The sequence below is a fragment of the Battus philenor genome, unplaced genomic scaffold (assembly GCF_028537555.1).
Source record: "Battus philenor isolate CCGP_79_NKW_IND1 unplaced genomic scaffold, ilBatPhil1.0.hap1 SCAF_7, whole genome shotgun sequence".
Classification (NCBI taxonomy): domain Eukaryota; kingdom Metazoa; phylum Arthropoda; class Insecta; order Lepidoptera; family Papilionidae; genus Battus; species Battus philenor.
Window position 1 is genome coordinate 10,700,449 of NW_027181737.1, and position 18,209 is coordinate 10,718,657.

The following is an 18,209-nucleotide window of genomic DNA, read 5'->3' on the forward strand; positions in this document are numbered from 1 at the left end:
ATTAATAATGAGAAAAAGCTAATAAAAATACAACAAACTCTAAATTGACTATTGACGTCAATTCGCTATCTATTTACAACCAATGGTTGCAATCGGAGCGCGGTCACGTGGTTTTCGTTCGCCAATAGAAAACGACCCGATTCTTTGTATACCTTTTCACATAATAGTAAAACAGATTGTAGTCTATGGAGTGAGTGGTGTTATATTTGTCAATTTCATGACGGTAAAAACGTAAATGTGTGAAATTTTGGATTATTCTACCGAGCGTAAGGATATTTATGTGAATAAATATTCGGTAAGTCACATTTCTGAGCTTTACTTCATGTTTTCGCAATTAAAACAAGATGTATGGATTATGGGAAAGTCCAATGGAGTTATGTCCCGCTCTTTTTAATGTCATTCATTAATTTTATTATTAGAGAAACGAATAACCTTATTGTAATCATGGGGTTTAACGTCTAATTTTCCTATTCCGTTTACTTTTATTATTGTTTTTCTTTTTGTCAAAGTGGCGGGAAATTATTCCAGCTCATGAAGTAAAACACGTAAAGAATTTTTGTAACATTAATTAATAATTCTTAGAAAGTCAATGTTTCACAAATCCAATCAGAATAACTGATTAATATGTAGAGGAATGTATTCTATTGTATTATTAACACGAGGTTCAGACTTACAACGGATAAATTGTTTCATCTTTCGTCTCTGTTCTACATTCGTTAGTAGACCAAGTGTAGAATGAGACAGTATAAGAATTATTATTATTAATACTTTATCGAATTTTGTTTATTTTGGCCATTTGTATGGTATATTACGTTATTTTTCAAATCCTAATTTTAACTTTTCTGTGTATGATTTAAAACGGATTCAATCTATTTATATATATATATACGTAACGGTTAAAAACGGCGCCAATACCCCGTCAATGAACTTACAAACGGTTGTGAGTAGTAGGTTGAATTATGATAGATATGTACCTATGTTTACATTCTTTACTAAATTACTTTATACAACTTCAATAACCTTTAGTGTTTGCACCAAGTATTTTAATTTCAATCTATTTCATATTTAATGCCAATTTTGCGATAACTAATATTATTTTGTATATCTACGAAGAAATTTTTTCCCACGGCCTTTTCTTAACAAGTATTTGAACCGTTTAACAATGAGTGCACACTGTGGGAGCGAGTAATATTGCTACACAATATTTGTATACATGTGTGAATCTTAGTGCAGAAAGTGCACGGTGCAGTAAAGTTATAGGTTTTATTATAACTGCACTATTATACTCAGACGTTTACTTGTTTGGTAAATTTACAATAAACTCTTCTTTTCACCTTACTATTTAGATTTATCAACATGAACAGTAATTATTGATTACCTGTTAAAAATAACAAGTACTATTACGGTAACCGTATATATGTAGCTCATAAGAGTAATGTTATTTCACATTCTTTAATGAAAATAGTGCGCTGGTTTGAGTCGTCTGTGGAGAGAGCGACTAACGAAAAGGGACGAGTGGCTACAACCTGTTAGTGTGTGTAACTTTGAATGTAGTAGTTTCTGTAATATATAAATGCACCGTCCAACACCTGCGGTTGATACCGTCAGCCAGCCGTTACTATCCCCTGCGGATGATCGCATGCAAAAACATTTACTGATATATTAAATAAAAAATAGAATTAAAAAATAAACAAATCCTTCAAGTCATTATTAAAGAACAATGTTTTTAAAGACATTAATTGGTCTATTTAATGACTGAATGAATTATGTTCCTTATTCTTATAATTAAAATAATGGAAGAAGCTACGTAGCCGTTTTCATAAAATTTAAATTGACATTGAAATCATCTTAACAAATACATCTTATAAAATAAAACAAATGTTTTATTTATGAGTTAATTATGAAGTTTTTAATTTTTATTTTTGAAAATTACTTAAATAGTAGTTGACCTGTTAGGCATGACTTGACCTTTATATAAATAAATAAATTCTCAGTTTGAGATTAAGCTCATGTAATTACGTATGAATGATTTTAAAAGAGCAAATAATATTTGAGATAGTAAAACATATGGGGCTTTTTGTACTTGTAGTTACGTCTAGACTCTCGTAACAAGAAACACGATAAAAGTTTATATGAAATATTTCTCTTTCCCTCCCACCATTGGAAACAGGAAAGTAGTCGGCCGTGGAGCAAGGGGAGTGACTGCAATCAATACCGAACCCCCTCCTACTTCGACGTTGTGCGCGCGCAGAATGAAAATTCATCAAGTAGTTTTCGCGCCAACTACTTCAGCGCCTTTATGGTTGTTATCCTATAGAGTTTGTTACTAAAACTTAATAATCTTTATTTATATAGACTACTTAAATTAGCTATTCCCCATCTGCTTAGCGGGGGCCGCACTGCCTTTCGTGGGTATAATTTCATAAAATTACCTGTTAGTAAATTTTAACATTGCAAATAAAACATCCTGTCCAAGTTTCAATAAACACCCCTTTAACTTTGGGATATATCGTGATGAGTCGCTACATAGGTATAGTAAACTTATTTATGCACATATATATATATATATATATATATATATATATATATATATGAGTCTGTGTGTAAGAAGTTTATTATAATTGTTAAGTACTTTAACATACGATAGTTTTTGAAATTATGATGTCATTAAAGTTTTACAAGTATGACAAAATATTCCCGATTGTCACGATTCACGTTTTGATTTTTCCAAGACGTTTCAAATTTTTCACGGTGTTGCGTAGACCATCGACTAAGAGACATAAGGTAATTTGTTCAACAGCCGAGCGCGGCGAGTTCAAGGCAATCGCACGCGGTCAGGTTCGAGGACGCGACGTGACGGGCGGCAATGCTCTCCCCTCTGCCTCTTCGTTTGTCCCTGCCCCCCCCCCCCTCGCTCCATTAGAAGGAAGTTGACTAGATCAATTTTCACGTTTACATTATTATATTACAATTTATTTTGTTTTCGTATACGACTAATTTTATAGTTGTATCCGAGATACATTGTATCGTATTTAAAATAGTCTTACGTATTATGCGCCGCAGCTTCAGTTTTGTCGGTTTTTGAATGTCAATGCACACACCTAAATTTTTTGCGATAAATTCTTAGATAAAACTATATATAATTTATATATAATATAATTTATTTTAAATCAAAACACATTCTTAAACCTAATGTTAAATTTCACGTAAGCGAATTCCTTGCGCGCAGTGGCGTTAATACGCAAGTACCAATACTAACTTTATTATTGAAGAAAAAGTGATTACTTTATTCTACAACTATATCGGGTTACATTCGATGTTTAAAAATAAATTAAATATTCAATAGTTTTTTTTTTATCGCGGCATTGTTTTCTTTAGTTTTACCCAAACACGAATCCTAGACTCCGTCTTGTCTTCTCTTATTGCCTAATTACTGACAGTTTTTCAATAATAAATTAGCATAAATTTAACCTAAATCAAACATATCTCTCGAATATCATACTGGAACATACATATTGGAAGGGCTGTCCTTACTGAAAGCTTATTAGTCGATATAACGTTGAAAATAGACGACAGAAGAAATTAAATGACTTAATCGGGTGTTAAAATTTGTATTTTAACCTTTTAAAATCCAAACATATATATAAAAACATAATCATTTAAACATGTATAAATATAAACATATAATCTTATAATATTTAAAGATTGAATAGCTTTTTTTTTAAAACAGAAAACTTGTCTAAGTACTGGGAATATTTATTATTTTCGGTATTTAAAAAAAATCTATTTACAACTTAAAATGGAACAATGCAGAAAAATACAAGCTGTCCCATAAATTCACATCAAGTGATATGGTAACCCCAGAAAATTATTTCATCATCATCATTTTGGACGCCCACAGCTGGATATACTGTTCCCCATAAATTTCCAATAGGGCTGGTCGCAGAAGGCCTTTATACAAAATTTATTCAATTACGTTTAAATAAAAAATAGTTTTCATTTGCAATTTCAGTAAGCCATTTTTTAGAAGAATGGCGGAAAACTAAAACTGTTTCTTTTCTTTATTTTCTTTTTTTAAATGTCTATTCAGAGACATAACAATGAGTCTAAGCGTACAATTAAAAAATACTGCAATAACGACGTTAATTACTAATGTATTAGATATTATAATTTACCAATAATAGTTATGAACAGTCACCCGTAATGAAAGATGTTTGACCCTGTTAATATTATTACGCTAAATATCGGTATTTAGTATATTACGATACAAAAGAATTCTAATGCATCGGTAATTAATATCTATTTTACAAACCACGGTAATCACTTGGTTTAATATTAAAATACAAAAACACCATTTTCCTAACCTTTAGAGGGGTGAATGTATAGATCAGAGGTCGGCAATGTTTTTAATGTAAAAAGTGAATTACTAAATTAAAAATTCATGGTGAGCGCCTACTATTATTTGATCTAACAAATATATAAAAATAATATAATATGTTCATTTATTAATTTGATAAATTATAAATTTAATTACAGAAGAAGATTATTATTAATCTTAAATAAATACAGAAGACTGTTTGTAAGTATATTAAAGATAGTGGCAAGAGCAATGACATATTTTTTACATAAAATTGTTTTAATGGGATATATGGGTTGCCATATCACCTGCAATTTTTTCATAATGGATCATAAACGACCTTTTGAATTTCTTGTCTAAATTAACTATAGTTAAAGGGTGCGCTAAAATTTATTGAAGGGCCGTGTCGCCGACCTCTGGTATAGATCATTAGGTAGCAAAAATCTTTAAAGTTTTTGCACCTACTTTCCAATGACCTGTATAAAGTGATCATTCTGAAATATATACCATTATATTTTTACTAATAGCAGGCGATAGGTCTATGAAAACTTTGTACTTTGGCAGTACAAAGTTTGCATAGACAGGTGGAAAAAAATTATTAATATTGATGAGTGGTAATCCGAATTTTAACAACGCTGTTTCTTACTATATTATCATTATTAATTCTGAGACCATTAACTTTTTGATAGAATACATTAAACAATAAATAACAGTTAATAAATTATACATTCACCCCTTTAAAGCTTTTACACATGATATCACCTACATAGATAACATAAATAAAACTTCTTTTTATTCTTTATTAATAGAAATATATTGATAGGAAATAATTCAAGCAGGAAAAAGTGTTTAAATATCGACTTTCTGTTTGAATAAAATTTATATTATTACATATTCAAAATTATTAAAAAAAATAGCGCTCATCCGACGCCACTCTGCTCTCACAGTGCAAATGCTCTGCCCGCTCAAAAGGACGCAAAGCCGGCTGCAATATCATTAGGGGTCGATTCAACCGTTTTCGATCCCCTATCTCTGTCTCTTTCCACCACCCCTATACTTCGGCTCTTTCGTGAACCTTTACCACCCATTGTTCGCTTTAATATTAAATATATCTATGTATGGGAATAGAATGTTAATTTAAATCAATACTTTAAAATATAGTCACTTTAAATAAGTCTAAATTGCATATTTTTTATTAAATGGTCGATTTCGGTCTCACGTACGTACTTCTACCACAGAGACCTTAAATCTAATCAATAATATAAGAAATATCTAATAAATAAATTACATTTTTATTATACTATCTAGTTTTTTATGTAGTCTACGTTCTCTCTTCTCTATTTATTAAAATGAAAGAAATTTCGTATTTTCAAAATAAATAGTCTAGTATTAGTTTTTACAGTTTGCTTATAATCGCATTTTGGCGGGAATATGTTTAACGAAGATAACGATAACGCGATAAACAGATAAACCAGTCGGTAGAAGATTCGCGATTGGTTAAAAATATATGACACACGTGTTAAATATAATCTGTCATTGAACTCTCTGATGTCTAAATTACGTCTACATAAATACATACACGTACACATTTGGATATAAGCTGTTGTTTTAACCATCGAACTTAAATAACTATTAAAAAGATATTTTTGATAGAATTGCTGATAATTAGATAAATTACAAGGAAATATGTAATATGGCAAATATTCCACGAAAGCTGCATATTATTTTTTTTTAATTACGTCGTTAAATTTTTATTAACGTAAAGTATGCTACCTTCTAGCGACAATTTAACAAATATATATCAATGACGTATTTCTAAGCATTAATTTAATGAACGGAATAGAGTTGTAAGTTTGACGCCAATCGGAAGGAAACGTAAGTAAAATCATGTCTCTAATAGAGAGCAAACAACACTCGAACATTACTATTAATAGATACACTATAAGCACAAAAAAGCGACCCGAATCCTGGGATCCTTCCTTGACTGGGGCGATATTTTTTACGCACGTTTTTTGAAGAAGTGCAGGTTACCCTCTCTCGACTATAACAAATAATATATTAATATGTGGCTTTATACTTATGTATTTTTTGGATAATATGGTATTTTATTATAGAGCAGTCCGACGGAAATTAATTTTATATTTACTTTAATAAAAAATAATTAAGGTTTTAACTTAAAAGTTAGAGATTCCCTGAGAAATGTTTTTAAAGAAACTGGGATTATGACGGCCGCTTCCCAAAACATATTCAATTATATTTTGTATTTTTAATTATGTATCCAGATATGCACCAAAATTGTGAGAAACGTATAAAAAAATATTGTCATAAATGACAAAGAAATAGAGATAAACTCGTAAAACCTTCATTTCGCCTGGATAAAATTCACAAATCTTCCATTGCTCTGAATATACGCATATATAATAAAGTTTCACAACATATCTTAGATGTTGCTTGTCTTAGATTTAAATCTAAAATTTAAAGTATCCTATTATACCAATCAAGAGCTTTTCGTTGTTAGAGATGTGTGAAATTAAATTGAAATAGGTCGGGTAAGAAGCAAAGGAAATTTTGAGAATTATCAATCGTAAAGGAAATAAGAAATAAATATATAGTCATCGTAAATTTATAAGTGAAACAAATTAAATTAGAAAATAGGTCCAGTGATAATGTACTGTGATGATAAAATAAAAACAAACTGATACCTTGAAAATAGCGTGATATATGAATAGCGATTTTTGGAAAGAATGGAAGATACTGTGAGGAAAGCCAGAAGAATAAAAAAGGGCTTAAGAAGTACCAAGGAAAGTATAACGAAAAAAATATTTAAGCAAATAAAGTCCCTGTCCCAAATATAGGGGGAACGAGAGGTCCCCAAAAACGGAAAACATAAAAGAGACTTAGTTGTCTTATTTACAAGGTTTCTATCGTAATGTATATAAGTAAAAGAACAACGCAACTGTTGAGTTTCTGGCCGGCTCTTCTCATCAGATCAGCATTCCGAACTGATGGTAGCTTACTGCTTATAATGTTAAAATAATTGACGATTGTAAGGTGAGTGTAAATGCCTACTTGAATAAAGACATTTTGAATTTAAATAATTTAAAATTCCTTAGTATCCCTTTGAATTCAACAATAAGAACAAATTGGTAAAATTTACTATTATAAATTTTAATATTTAAAAATAGATCGTCTACACTTTGAAATCGAATACAACTTGTAGAGGAGTATATAACAAAATTGTTGTAATTCTTTAACAAAATACTATTTAGGTCATTCAATATGTGTAAATGGAATAGCAATAATATATCTTTCTCGAGTAGGGTAGCGCATACCGTGAGACAAAAACAGGTTTCTCTACTAAACAGCCACGGTGCTGCGGCACTACCGCTGCCCTGTTTGCATTGTATATACATGTAGATACATTTTTAGGATTGCTTCGCACATATGACGAAGCCTGGAGCGAAAAAAGTTATTATTGTTATAAATATGAATAAATGCGCATATTTAGTTTACGTAAAACTTGCATAACACTCAAAAAAATATCTATATATTTTAACTAGTTTTACTATTCAAAATTTGGTAGGTGTAACAGCTTACAGGATTTAAATGTATAGGTCATTCGCTGTCAATTAATGAATAAATATGTCAATAGATAATAAATTAGATATTGATAATATAAAAAGTAAAAGCGTTTTCAAAATTCGTATTGCTACATATTAAAATTAATTATTGTTCACCTGTCCCTGCAGCTTTGTAACGCCATAAGTTATTGACCAGTCGCATTCCTATAGAAAAATTACTTTGTCACACATTTCATATTTTAAATCAACCTATATCACACTTTATACCAGTTGATTGGAAATAGGTGTAAAAGATTTAAAGCTTTGTTGACGAATGAGCTTTATTTCACCCTTTTAACATTTCATACCTATAACAAATTACCTGTTTATAGAATAACATTTTGTCTTAGAAATAAAGGCACAACCATATATTCCAAAGGTTCCGTTTCTCTGAAAAGAGACCCGAAAGTGGTAGCGAAGACGCTTTTTATTATCTTTTATTTATCTTCCAGTTATAATTATACAACTCAATATTATCGATCAATATGACAATCACGTTTTAGCCTTCATAATACATTTATCTATTTGTTACAGGCGTGCTTAGACATGGACCTTTACATAACTGATTCACTCCAAGACATGTTAGACATGGATATCAAAAATGAAATTGCAACGGATCTTAGCAGTATCACCGATTTTCCAGTAATTGAATTAAATTTATTTTTGTGCATATACACATATTTATTTCAGAACTAAAACTATTTTTTTTTCTACAGGATTCGCTGGGTTTAAATTTTTCAGAACTACCGCCGTTATTAGATATAGACACTGACAATTCCGTAATGTGGTTAAATAATTCTTCTAGTTTCGTACATAATTTAGACCTGTATGGGTCCGAGGCGAACGCTGTGATGGTTAATCCAAATTCAGTAATGCCATCAACATTTGCGGAGACTCCAGTTAAAAGTATCGTAAAAGAAGAAGCATCAAATCTCCTTCTCACATCAGCCGCCAACGCTGATACAAACACTAGTGCATCACTTGCAAGTCCTAAAGAAGAAAAAAGTCATCTAACATTTTCTCCAAACGCAATAAAAGTCACAAAAGTACAAGAACCCGAAGAACCTAAAAGCAAAAAGTCATTAGACGAGGCAACACAAATGCTGATATACGTTCGGAAACAAGATAAGAGCGTAGTGAAAGATTTAATTAAAGATTTAGATATAGATTCGGCAAAGGTTAAGTTACCCTCGAGCACAACACAAACGGTCCGAATTAAGACGTCACAGCCAGAAGTCATCAAATTAAGTAATAAAAACTGCTCCATATTAAATACTAATCAAAAAATTACGCAACAAATAGGAACAAAAACAATAATCTCTGGCAATATACACATATTGGACGCTCAACAATCTAGAACAATTTTAGCGAATGGCAATAAAAACCAGGCGACAATTCTGATAGATAATTCGTCGTTAAGCAGCAATAGGCAAATAATAAAGACTTCAGTGAATGGCTCCTTCAAACTCGATACTAGCCAAGCAAAGTTTGTTAATGCCAACAGTAAAGCCACCGTCGGAGAATTTCCAAAGCCCGCCTACTCCTATTCCTGTTTAATAGCAATGGCTCTGAAGAATTCACGAACAGGAAGTTTACCTGTTTCAGAAATTTATAACTTTATGTGGTATGTGTGTTGCGTTTAGTTCAATATTCTGCAGGACTTTAAGATCTAAGTTCTAAAAAAAATCTTATTTTTCAGTCAACATTTTCCTTATTTCAAAACTGCGCCGAGTGGATGGAAAAATTCAGTGCGGCATAATCTTAGTTTAAACAAATGTTTTGAAAAAATTGAGAAACCTTCGACGAATGGAAGTCAGAGAAAAGGTAATTATTAATAATCATCATCATAATCATGTCAGCCAGTAGGCGTCCACACTGCAGGGCATAGCCTTCCCCAGAAGATCGCCACGATGACCGGTTTTGTGCTTCTTTGCTTAACTCTCAGGAACTTTTCAGTCCCAACTGACGTCGGTTGCACGAGCGATGTACCTCGCACACTGCCACTTCAAACGATCAATTCTTCTTTTTATGTCGGAGTGTACTTGGTTCTTCTGCGAATCTTCCCATTCCAGATATACAGAATAATTATTATTCCAATTTAATTTTGATATTTTCAACTGTTTCTCATGTAATTCCAGGCTGTTTATGGGCGATGAAACCGTCTAAAATTGGAAAAATGGATGAAGAAGTTTTAAAATGGTCAAGAAAAGATCCGCAGGCTATAAAGAATGCAATGGTTTATCCAGGTAAAAATTTTAAATTTTTATAGAAAGAAAGTATCTAGACTTATTGGTCTAGTTCATACTTCAATTCGATAAAACAATTCCTTTTGTCGTAAGTTTTGATTTTCTTATCTCTCTAGTTTCAATAAAACTTAAAGTTTTATAAGGTTGTTTTAAATTTCATTAAAATAAACGGTTTGTATGAGTCTTTTCGTTGTATATATTTCCATTACAATTTTAGAGTAAATATTATATTTTTCGTTTTTCTAATCAACTGTATCACTGTATTCGAATAAAATCTTACTTAGTAGTATTTATTTAAGCATTTCATACGACAGTGTATTTAAATATTTATTAGTACTCGTTACCTTCAAGCAGTAACGGCGAAATAGGGTGACATAGGGGCAGATGATACAGTTGTATGTTTATTGTAATTGTTATAACAACCGTACAAATAAATAACCGTATTGTATAAATGTAAATAAGAAATAAAAAAATTAAATTTAAAATAAAAATTTGATATAATTTTATGATATATAATGAGCAGTGGTAGTCCAGCGAGAGAACACTGAGATTTACTAGCGTAGCACGCGTGTTCAATTGTTGAAATGCAAAAAGCGTAAAAAAAAAAAAACGTTTTTTTTTTAGTCATAGTTATGATACATATGATTTTTAGGATGTACATTATCGATAGAAAAGAGGTATACATTTCTTTTTAGTTTTTACCTGTAACTAATCCTGAATTATAATATGACATGAAAATGAAATATGAATACGATATAATACAAAATTTTCATAAAACTAAATATAGACAAAAAATCCAAAGTAAAATTTCACGTTTCAGATAGCCTAGAAGCATTAGAAAGAGGAGAAATGAAATACAGCGGGTTTGCAAGTGACACGGAAGCTGAAGACGACGTGGATCCCGATGCAGACGTTGAACTGGACGCTGACCTCGAGATAGACCCCGAGGTCAAAGAGGAAGTTGAAGAAGAAGAAACAATAATAGAACAAGTGAGCTGTGAAAAAACTATTACTTTCTCTGTCACTTTTGTGTTTTAATAACATAATCAGTACACAAACAACACATTAACATTGTAATTACGACATATGTTCCAACGTCAGTAAACACTGAGTAATATTAAAATTCATTCTAAACTAATTTAAAAGTAATGATATCGCAATAATTTAAATAGAAACATAATTAAAAATGTAACTCGTACGAAAATCAAAAACTTACTAAATGTTTTCAGACCTTTTAAAAATAGTTAACTAAAAGAAACCGCATTTTGTAATAAGACCGTCATTTGTACTTAATTTTTGCCTTTGAAAATTATATTTAAGAATTACAATCTACAATAAATAAATAATAATTTTGCATTGTTTAGATTTATAATACAGTTTTACTTTGTGTTCCAATTTTTCTTGTATTTTCAATGGAGGTATCAAACTGTTGATATAATTAATTAAAGTTAAAAGAATTTTTGTTGAATATCAATTTTATTTCCTTTTTTAGGAGACTTCTGATCAGGAATTAGAAATTGAAGAAGTTGTCGAAGGCACTGGAATGGTCGGTGGCACTTACCGTCTATTAGCGACTGGACCATCCTCTCTCACATCTTACATAACTGATATTGAATCGAGCGAAGAAATTAGCGACATTGAGGTAAATGGAAATAGTTTATTTTTATAACGAAAACATTTTTTCTTTAGAAATTGACCATCAAAAGATTTATTTTAAACATATGTACAAAATAACTACAAATATTCAAACTGTTAAAAAAGTTTATTTTTTATTCACTAAAGTGTAAAGTTTTGGTGTTGACGTCGCAGTATAATATTAAATGTTTGCTTAAAAAACACATCAAAGGATAGGCTTAACGATTAGGGCAAATTAACTAAAAATAATGGAAACAATGAAAAGTCGCGCGACATAATTATGTACTAACCATGTGAATTGATCACAACAATCAGATTAGAGGAAGACTCGCGTCAGTTATTCAAGCAACGTTTATAATATAATAATTATAATACAATTCCTAACGGTTTACAGGTAATGGACCATTCTTACGAAGAGATTGACATCGACGTTACAAAGCCTGTGAAGCTTGATCTATCAATGACGGAAAATTATACAAGTTAGTACACCTAATAATATAATATTATCATATTCTCTTCCAAACTACCGCAATGCCTGAAGACGAAAGTCTTTGACCAGCGTGTATTGCCTATGTTGACATATAGATCTGAGATGTGGTCGCCTACGATGGGCCTTATAAAAAAGCTCAAGGTCAACTATGCTTGATGATTTAGCTGAGAGAATACTGATGTAGCTCGAAGAATTGTTCGTCTAAAGTGGCAGTACGCGGGGCACATCGCACGTGCAATCGATGACCTTTGGGGCATAAAGGTTCTTTATTGGCGACCACGAGCCTGGAGACACGGTGTGGGTAGGCTCCACACTAGGTGGACCGACGACATAGTTAAGAAGTTCGCTAGAAGTCGTTGGATACGAGCAGTGCAAGACCAGCCATTATAGCTCCTTGCTGGGTGAAACCTCTGCTTTGCGATGAGCATCTATCGGCTGAAAACAAGAATACAACAATTTAATCTCAAATTATCTGAAGTACTGTCGAAGTTGAATAATTAAAATAAAAATAGGTAAATTTCGACTTATACCAAAATTATTAACCAGATTTTTTTTAAGTGACAGGTAGATTAGTGGTTAACCCCAAAAATTTTATTATTTTCCTCTATCATTAATTATATTATGTATATTCTAATGATTTTGAATGAATGGTATGACAAAATGTGCTATTTTCTAAAAAAATTAGCCTCATTCAGTTTGAATTTTGGTCTGCAATTTACAAAACGTTTTGTAACTTGAAAGGAAAAAAAATCGGTAAAATAAATTTTTGTAGACTTACTAGTGTTACTCTACGACAACAAATCAATAAATTAAAAAGCGTTACTCAAGGTGCATCAATTTTATTAGCTTATCGGAAAAAAGCAATAATTATAGAAATATGTGGATATTGATTAGACAACAGCTGAGCTAGGTTATGTAACCTAGTTCTGCAACCAAATTCAGTTCAATAACAGTTCGTATTTCTATCAATATTCCTGAATATATCAAAGGAGCAAGTATTAAAAATACAAGATTTATTTTAAATAAATTTTCTTTTAGCCACTATAAATTCTATCAGCCTATTTCGTCTTGATGTTCATTAATGGGAGAGGCCGGTCTAATTAACTCCTAGTATTTAATAAAAAAAAAACTAACGTGGTTCTTGATTAATTAAAATTAAAAATTATTATTTATATTTTAAAATTACATTTTTTCAGTACATTCAGCAAAGCGAGCAAAGACTAGTTTCATCTATCAGCCAGTATCAACACCGACACATACGAGCAGGCGAAAAACCCCCCTTGTGAACAGAGTGGCGTTAATCTAATTTCAAGTAATAGTACAAACACCACAGTAATACAATTATTGGTCATCGTAGTATTAGTGTCTCCAGTGAAATAACAATATTTTTATTAAAACTGTTCTACTCCAGAAGTGTGTGTATTACTGACTGTGAATTTAAAAAAAGTGATAGTCCGTACCAGATAAGTGTATTTACTCGTTTACACAAACGCCGGACACTTGTTACATATCGTTCACCTTATTTTAATTATAATTTTTAAGTGAATAAAACCATAGGCGTGTACTTCAGTTGTACAGTTAAGTATGGATAGATCCAGTTTTCATTTAATTTGTAATTGGTTGTATTCTTTCAACCATATATTGTCAGTACAAAAACATAGCCACTAGATTCACACATTTATAAACCTAACTGCAATCTCGAGAAAATTCATAAGGAATAATGTCTGCATCTAATGGCTAACGGTATAGCGGGTATGTTCATAAAAATCCCACCGCTTGTATATGTACATAACTATTCTATGTGTGTTTATATATATTTAGCGCTGGCAGCTACCTATAGAATCTCTTGTCATAGTGACTTAATTGGTTTGAACCTCGTAAAGTTAAATGAAATAAAATTTAAACTATGTTCTAACATGTTAACAGATGTTAAGTAAAGTTTGTATTAAGTAATTTAAAAATTTCGTAAGAAATTATGGTACTCTACTTTTGTTAAAAGGTATTGTAATTGTATACTAAACAAATTATTTCTGAACCCACATAACTTTATTAAAAAATATAAAGATAATATTTGCCTAGTGGAAGCAACCAACTTTAATTTTAGTTATTATGAAAATTAAACTTTGTTGTTCTATATACATTGACATGAAAAAACAAAGGAAACTATTTAGATGTGCCTAATTTCTCTTTGTACAAAGTGTGCCTATGGCAATATTGTCCTATATTTTCCAACAACTTTTTGTACAGATTTTATATTAAACTGTTACATTTGTACTGAGTAAAATATGTTTTTGTGGAGATACAAGTTATTTAACAAACAAAACCATAAAAATATATTATAAACTATAAAGACTTTGTGGCTAATTTACAAAAAGTCTTTATTGTTTAAAAAACAGCCAAATATTTTGTGAAAAGCAAAACATTTTAGTGGGCTCAATTAAAATTTGTTTTGAGATTATCAATAATGTATTATTTCAAATTTGGAATAACAATTGTTTTGTTTCGCAGAATGAACAAATAAGTTATTTTTTGTTTTGGTTAAAAACACCTATCTCTATTAGTTATTAATTAATATTAATTAAGTAAGTAAGTGTATATTGTGTATTGTTTACAATTAGTCTTCAATGTGTAAGGTTTGTTGTATGCATTTATGTATCAATTAACATTCACCTACAATGAGACTGAAAAATATTTTTCTTTAACATTTTTCATATGCTTTGGATAACAGGTCTATAATTGAGGAGTGATAGAACAAAACATGATAATTAAACATTTATGTAAAAAAAATATTTAGCAATGACTCTCGACAGCATACTATAAAATTGCATCGCCTGTTAGGCTGGTGTAATTCAGAAACCTTAGTCCAGTAATCATGATATTTCCATGTTTTAAAATGTTAATAACCAAAATCGGAACAAAACGTGATATTTTCGTTATATCTGACCAACAAACACACAATTTTAAACAAAAAAATATATGTAAGATGTTATTGGATAAGCATTTACAGTTATCTATTCATTAGATAGAACCCATATTTTTTGTAATTGCACTAAGTAGTTCTGGTTTTGGTCTTTTGTGAAATGATAGACATAATGGAATTTTTATGTTTAGTTTGTCAGTCCTCAATAATAGAGTATTAGTTTGCTTAAATAATAACAGTTATACTCTGGTCTATTAGTAAATTGGTATATAATTTATATTAAATTATTTAGACATTAATATTTAGTCCAAATCATAACTGAAATAAAATAGCTGTTTAATTTAATAGAAGCATTCATAGTTATTGATATCACGTTTATTCCACGATCTTTGTTCGAAATCGGCATTCATAAAAATATGTGTGTTCAGATAGATCATAACAATATGTAAACACAAAAATATTAAATTTAGGCACACTATTTTTAAATTTTTAACAAGATGTTTTTTACACTTTTTCTATATGTAGACCGAACAATATAGTTTGTACTGTCATATATTTAAATATACAGTATTAATATTAACAAAATATTAATACAGTATAAGCAATACTAATTTATTGTTACTGGTTGTGACTGTTGCGTCTCTTGTTGGCTCTAAAATCAAGTCAATACACATAATCCGCTGCAGTGGTCTTTCATAAATGTTATGAAGTTTTCTCTTTATTTTATTTTTTATTTCTTAATGCAATCAAATCTGTAATTAAGTCATCTATAATAGATGCCGTAAGAGAACTTTGGATAGTTTTATGTGTGAATTAATTTAATAGGTCTTGGCGATCTCTTTTTCTATGATAACCACTTAGATTAGATGAAACTGTGATATGAGATTGCTGATAAACATTTGTCACCCCTGTGAGTGATTAGTGTCCACAGTTAACTACGTGGTGCAAAATTACTCTAGTGTAATAGGTTATTTATGGTCATAAAATTGTGTTGTAGTGTTTATTAATATGAAATATGCCTTTGGATGAAGCAATAGAAAGGTACATATATGTATCGCTGTAAAATCCTATTTACAAAACAAAAATAATTTTAAGAATTATTTGTATAATTTGTTCAAAATCTTTTCATAATTACACAACTATGCTACTATTGAAACAGAATAACCATTATAAATAATTATTTCTTCACTTAAATCTTCTTACTGTTAACAAATTATACTTAAACGTCGTTGTACTTATAGTATGCTTGTATTTTCAAATATTTTTATAAGATTGTAAAACAGTTTTATTGTTTACTAGCTGTCTCTCGTCCATTTGGCGAACGCAATGAACGCCTCAACAGTTATATTACAGAGGGTAGAATGTCGTAAAATCCGTACTCAGTGAAAGTAATTATCCTTATCAGTTTTTAAGACTACAAGTCTTAAGTTTCCACAGCTATTGTGATTAGTCAGTACATGAGTGAAATTTTTTTTAAATATATTTATATAGATATAATACAGTGATAAAATACTGTATATAACTCACGGCTACTAAGCAATAACACGTTTTGAAATTGTAATGGAAATGTGTCACAAGGTGTTTTCTCCATAAATATCTCTGCCAAACCCTAGATAAATGATGTAGCATTAAATAGCACATTAGTAGGAGATATTTACGTTTCAGCTCATGGGCCCTGTGATCGACAAAGCTGTGACAGCCCCACAAGGCAAACAGCATTGTTATCTAAAAGAAACTAGAGAATAGCACATTAAAATATAATGGATGTAACGCTGAAGTTTACTGTCAGTGTATAAAAATAGTAATCATTGCTTAATACAAGCAACGATTGCGAGATTTTTATACAAGTACTCAATTCTATTTTCGTGGATAGCGTTTCATTTTTGTTAAATTTAATTAATTTAAAGTAAATACAAGCGTGCAATTGTGTAAATATTTTAATTTTTATTGCTGTCTCATTTGGTAGTTGCCACGTGTAAAGACCACAAACTTAATTACTAAGATGTAAAATGGATGTGCGAAATATAGAAATTAGGCATTGCGATGATAATTGATAGACAGTACCACGGTAACACTAGCAACACATCCCTAGCAGATGCTTAGCTGTATGGAAATTAAAATAAGTAATGTATTTTTCCACTGCCAGTATTTCAACATCCATGTATCATAAGTGTAATTGATAAGAATAGAAAATAGTTTAGTTTGTAGCATTAGAAGTTAAACAACTTTTAATATTTCTTTTGTAATGAAAATGAAATTAATAATTGTGCTGTTTTATTTCTGTCCAAAGTTAACACAAACGACCCTATAATTTTTTTTTTGTTTTATATTATGTTCTTAATCTAAAGCAGCGTCATAGGCATTTGTTCGTATCATTACTTGAAACTATAAGCTTCAATATATTATTACGAATATTGGGGGCAATATAAGGCACTGTTACATTTGTATTTAAATATTTCTTTATGCTGCAACAATAAGACTAACATACGTCCACATAAAATGTTATTAACTCTATATGCCTTGAGCTACTACCGCCACGTGATTAGTTTCAGGACTCACTAGGGTGGCGGTAACATACTGTGAGACCTTGTGCCTTAAACCAAGGTTCCCCAAAGCGGTCGAAATAGATTTTCTAGGGCGGCATAAACCAAAACTAAAAATCAAGGTCTAAAAATAGACCTCCTTTAACAAACATGAGTTCTTATTTGATCTCGTGAGATTAAGTTGAGTTACATGTACCAACATATAAAAAATAGTAGTATTTCAGTAGAAAGAATTATTGTAGTACTTTTAAAAGCAATCAATAGGTCGATAAATGATAAATGAATTTTGATACGAAAAAAATTTCAAATTTACACACAACCAACTGTATGGTTTATAGTAGTTGGAAAAAACACAAATAAAATTTTTCGTTAAAATACTCTTGTCTAAGGTGTCTTGT

The 18,209-nt window shown here is 30.5% G+C and overlaps 1 protein-coding gene across 2 annotated transcripts; it reads left to right on the plus strand.

Moving 5' to 3' along the window:
* Positions 1 to 190: 190 nt before the first annotated feature.
* jumu (jumeau) lies at positions 191 to 17,532 on the plus strand. Of its 2 annotated transcripts, none has more exons than XM_068774114.1 (9): positions 191 to 295; positions 8,512 to 8,619; positions 8,694 to 9,601; positions 9,677 to 9,801; positions 10,116 to 10,223; positions 11,044 to 11,213; positions 11,716 to 11,865; positions 12,253 to 12,337; positions 13,545 to 17,532. In XM_068774114.1, exons 1-9 carry the CDS (start codon positions 236 to 238, stop codon positions 13,652 to 13,654), a joined length of 1,824 nt encoding a protein of 607 aa, XP_068630215.1. In that variant the 5' UTR covers positions 191 to 235; the 3' UTR covers positions 13,655 to 17,532. The 2 variants fall into 2 exon arrangements, with proteins under 2 accessions (XP_068630215.1, XP_068630216.1); XM_068774115.1 differs by lacking the exon at positions 191 to 295 and adding an exon at positions 7,371 to 7,408.
* Positions 17,533 to 18,209: the final 677 nt, after the last annotated feature.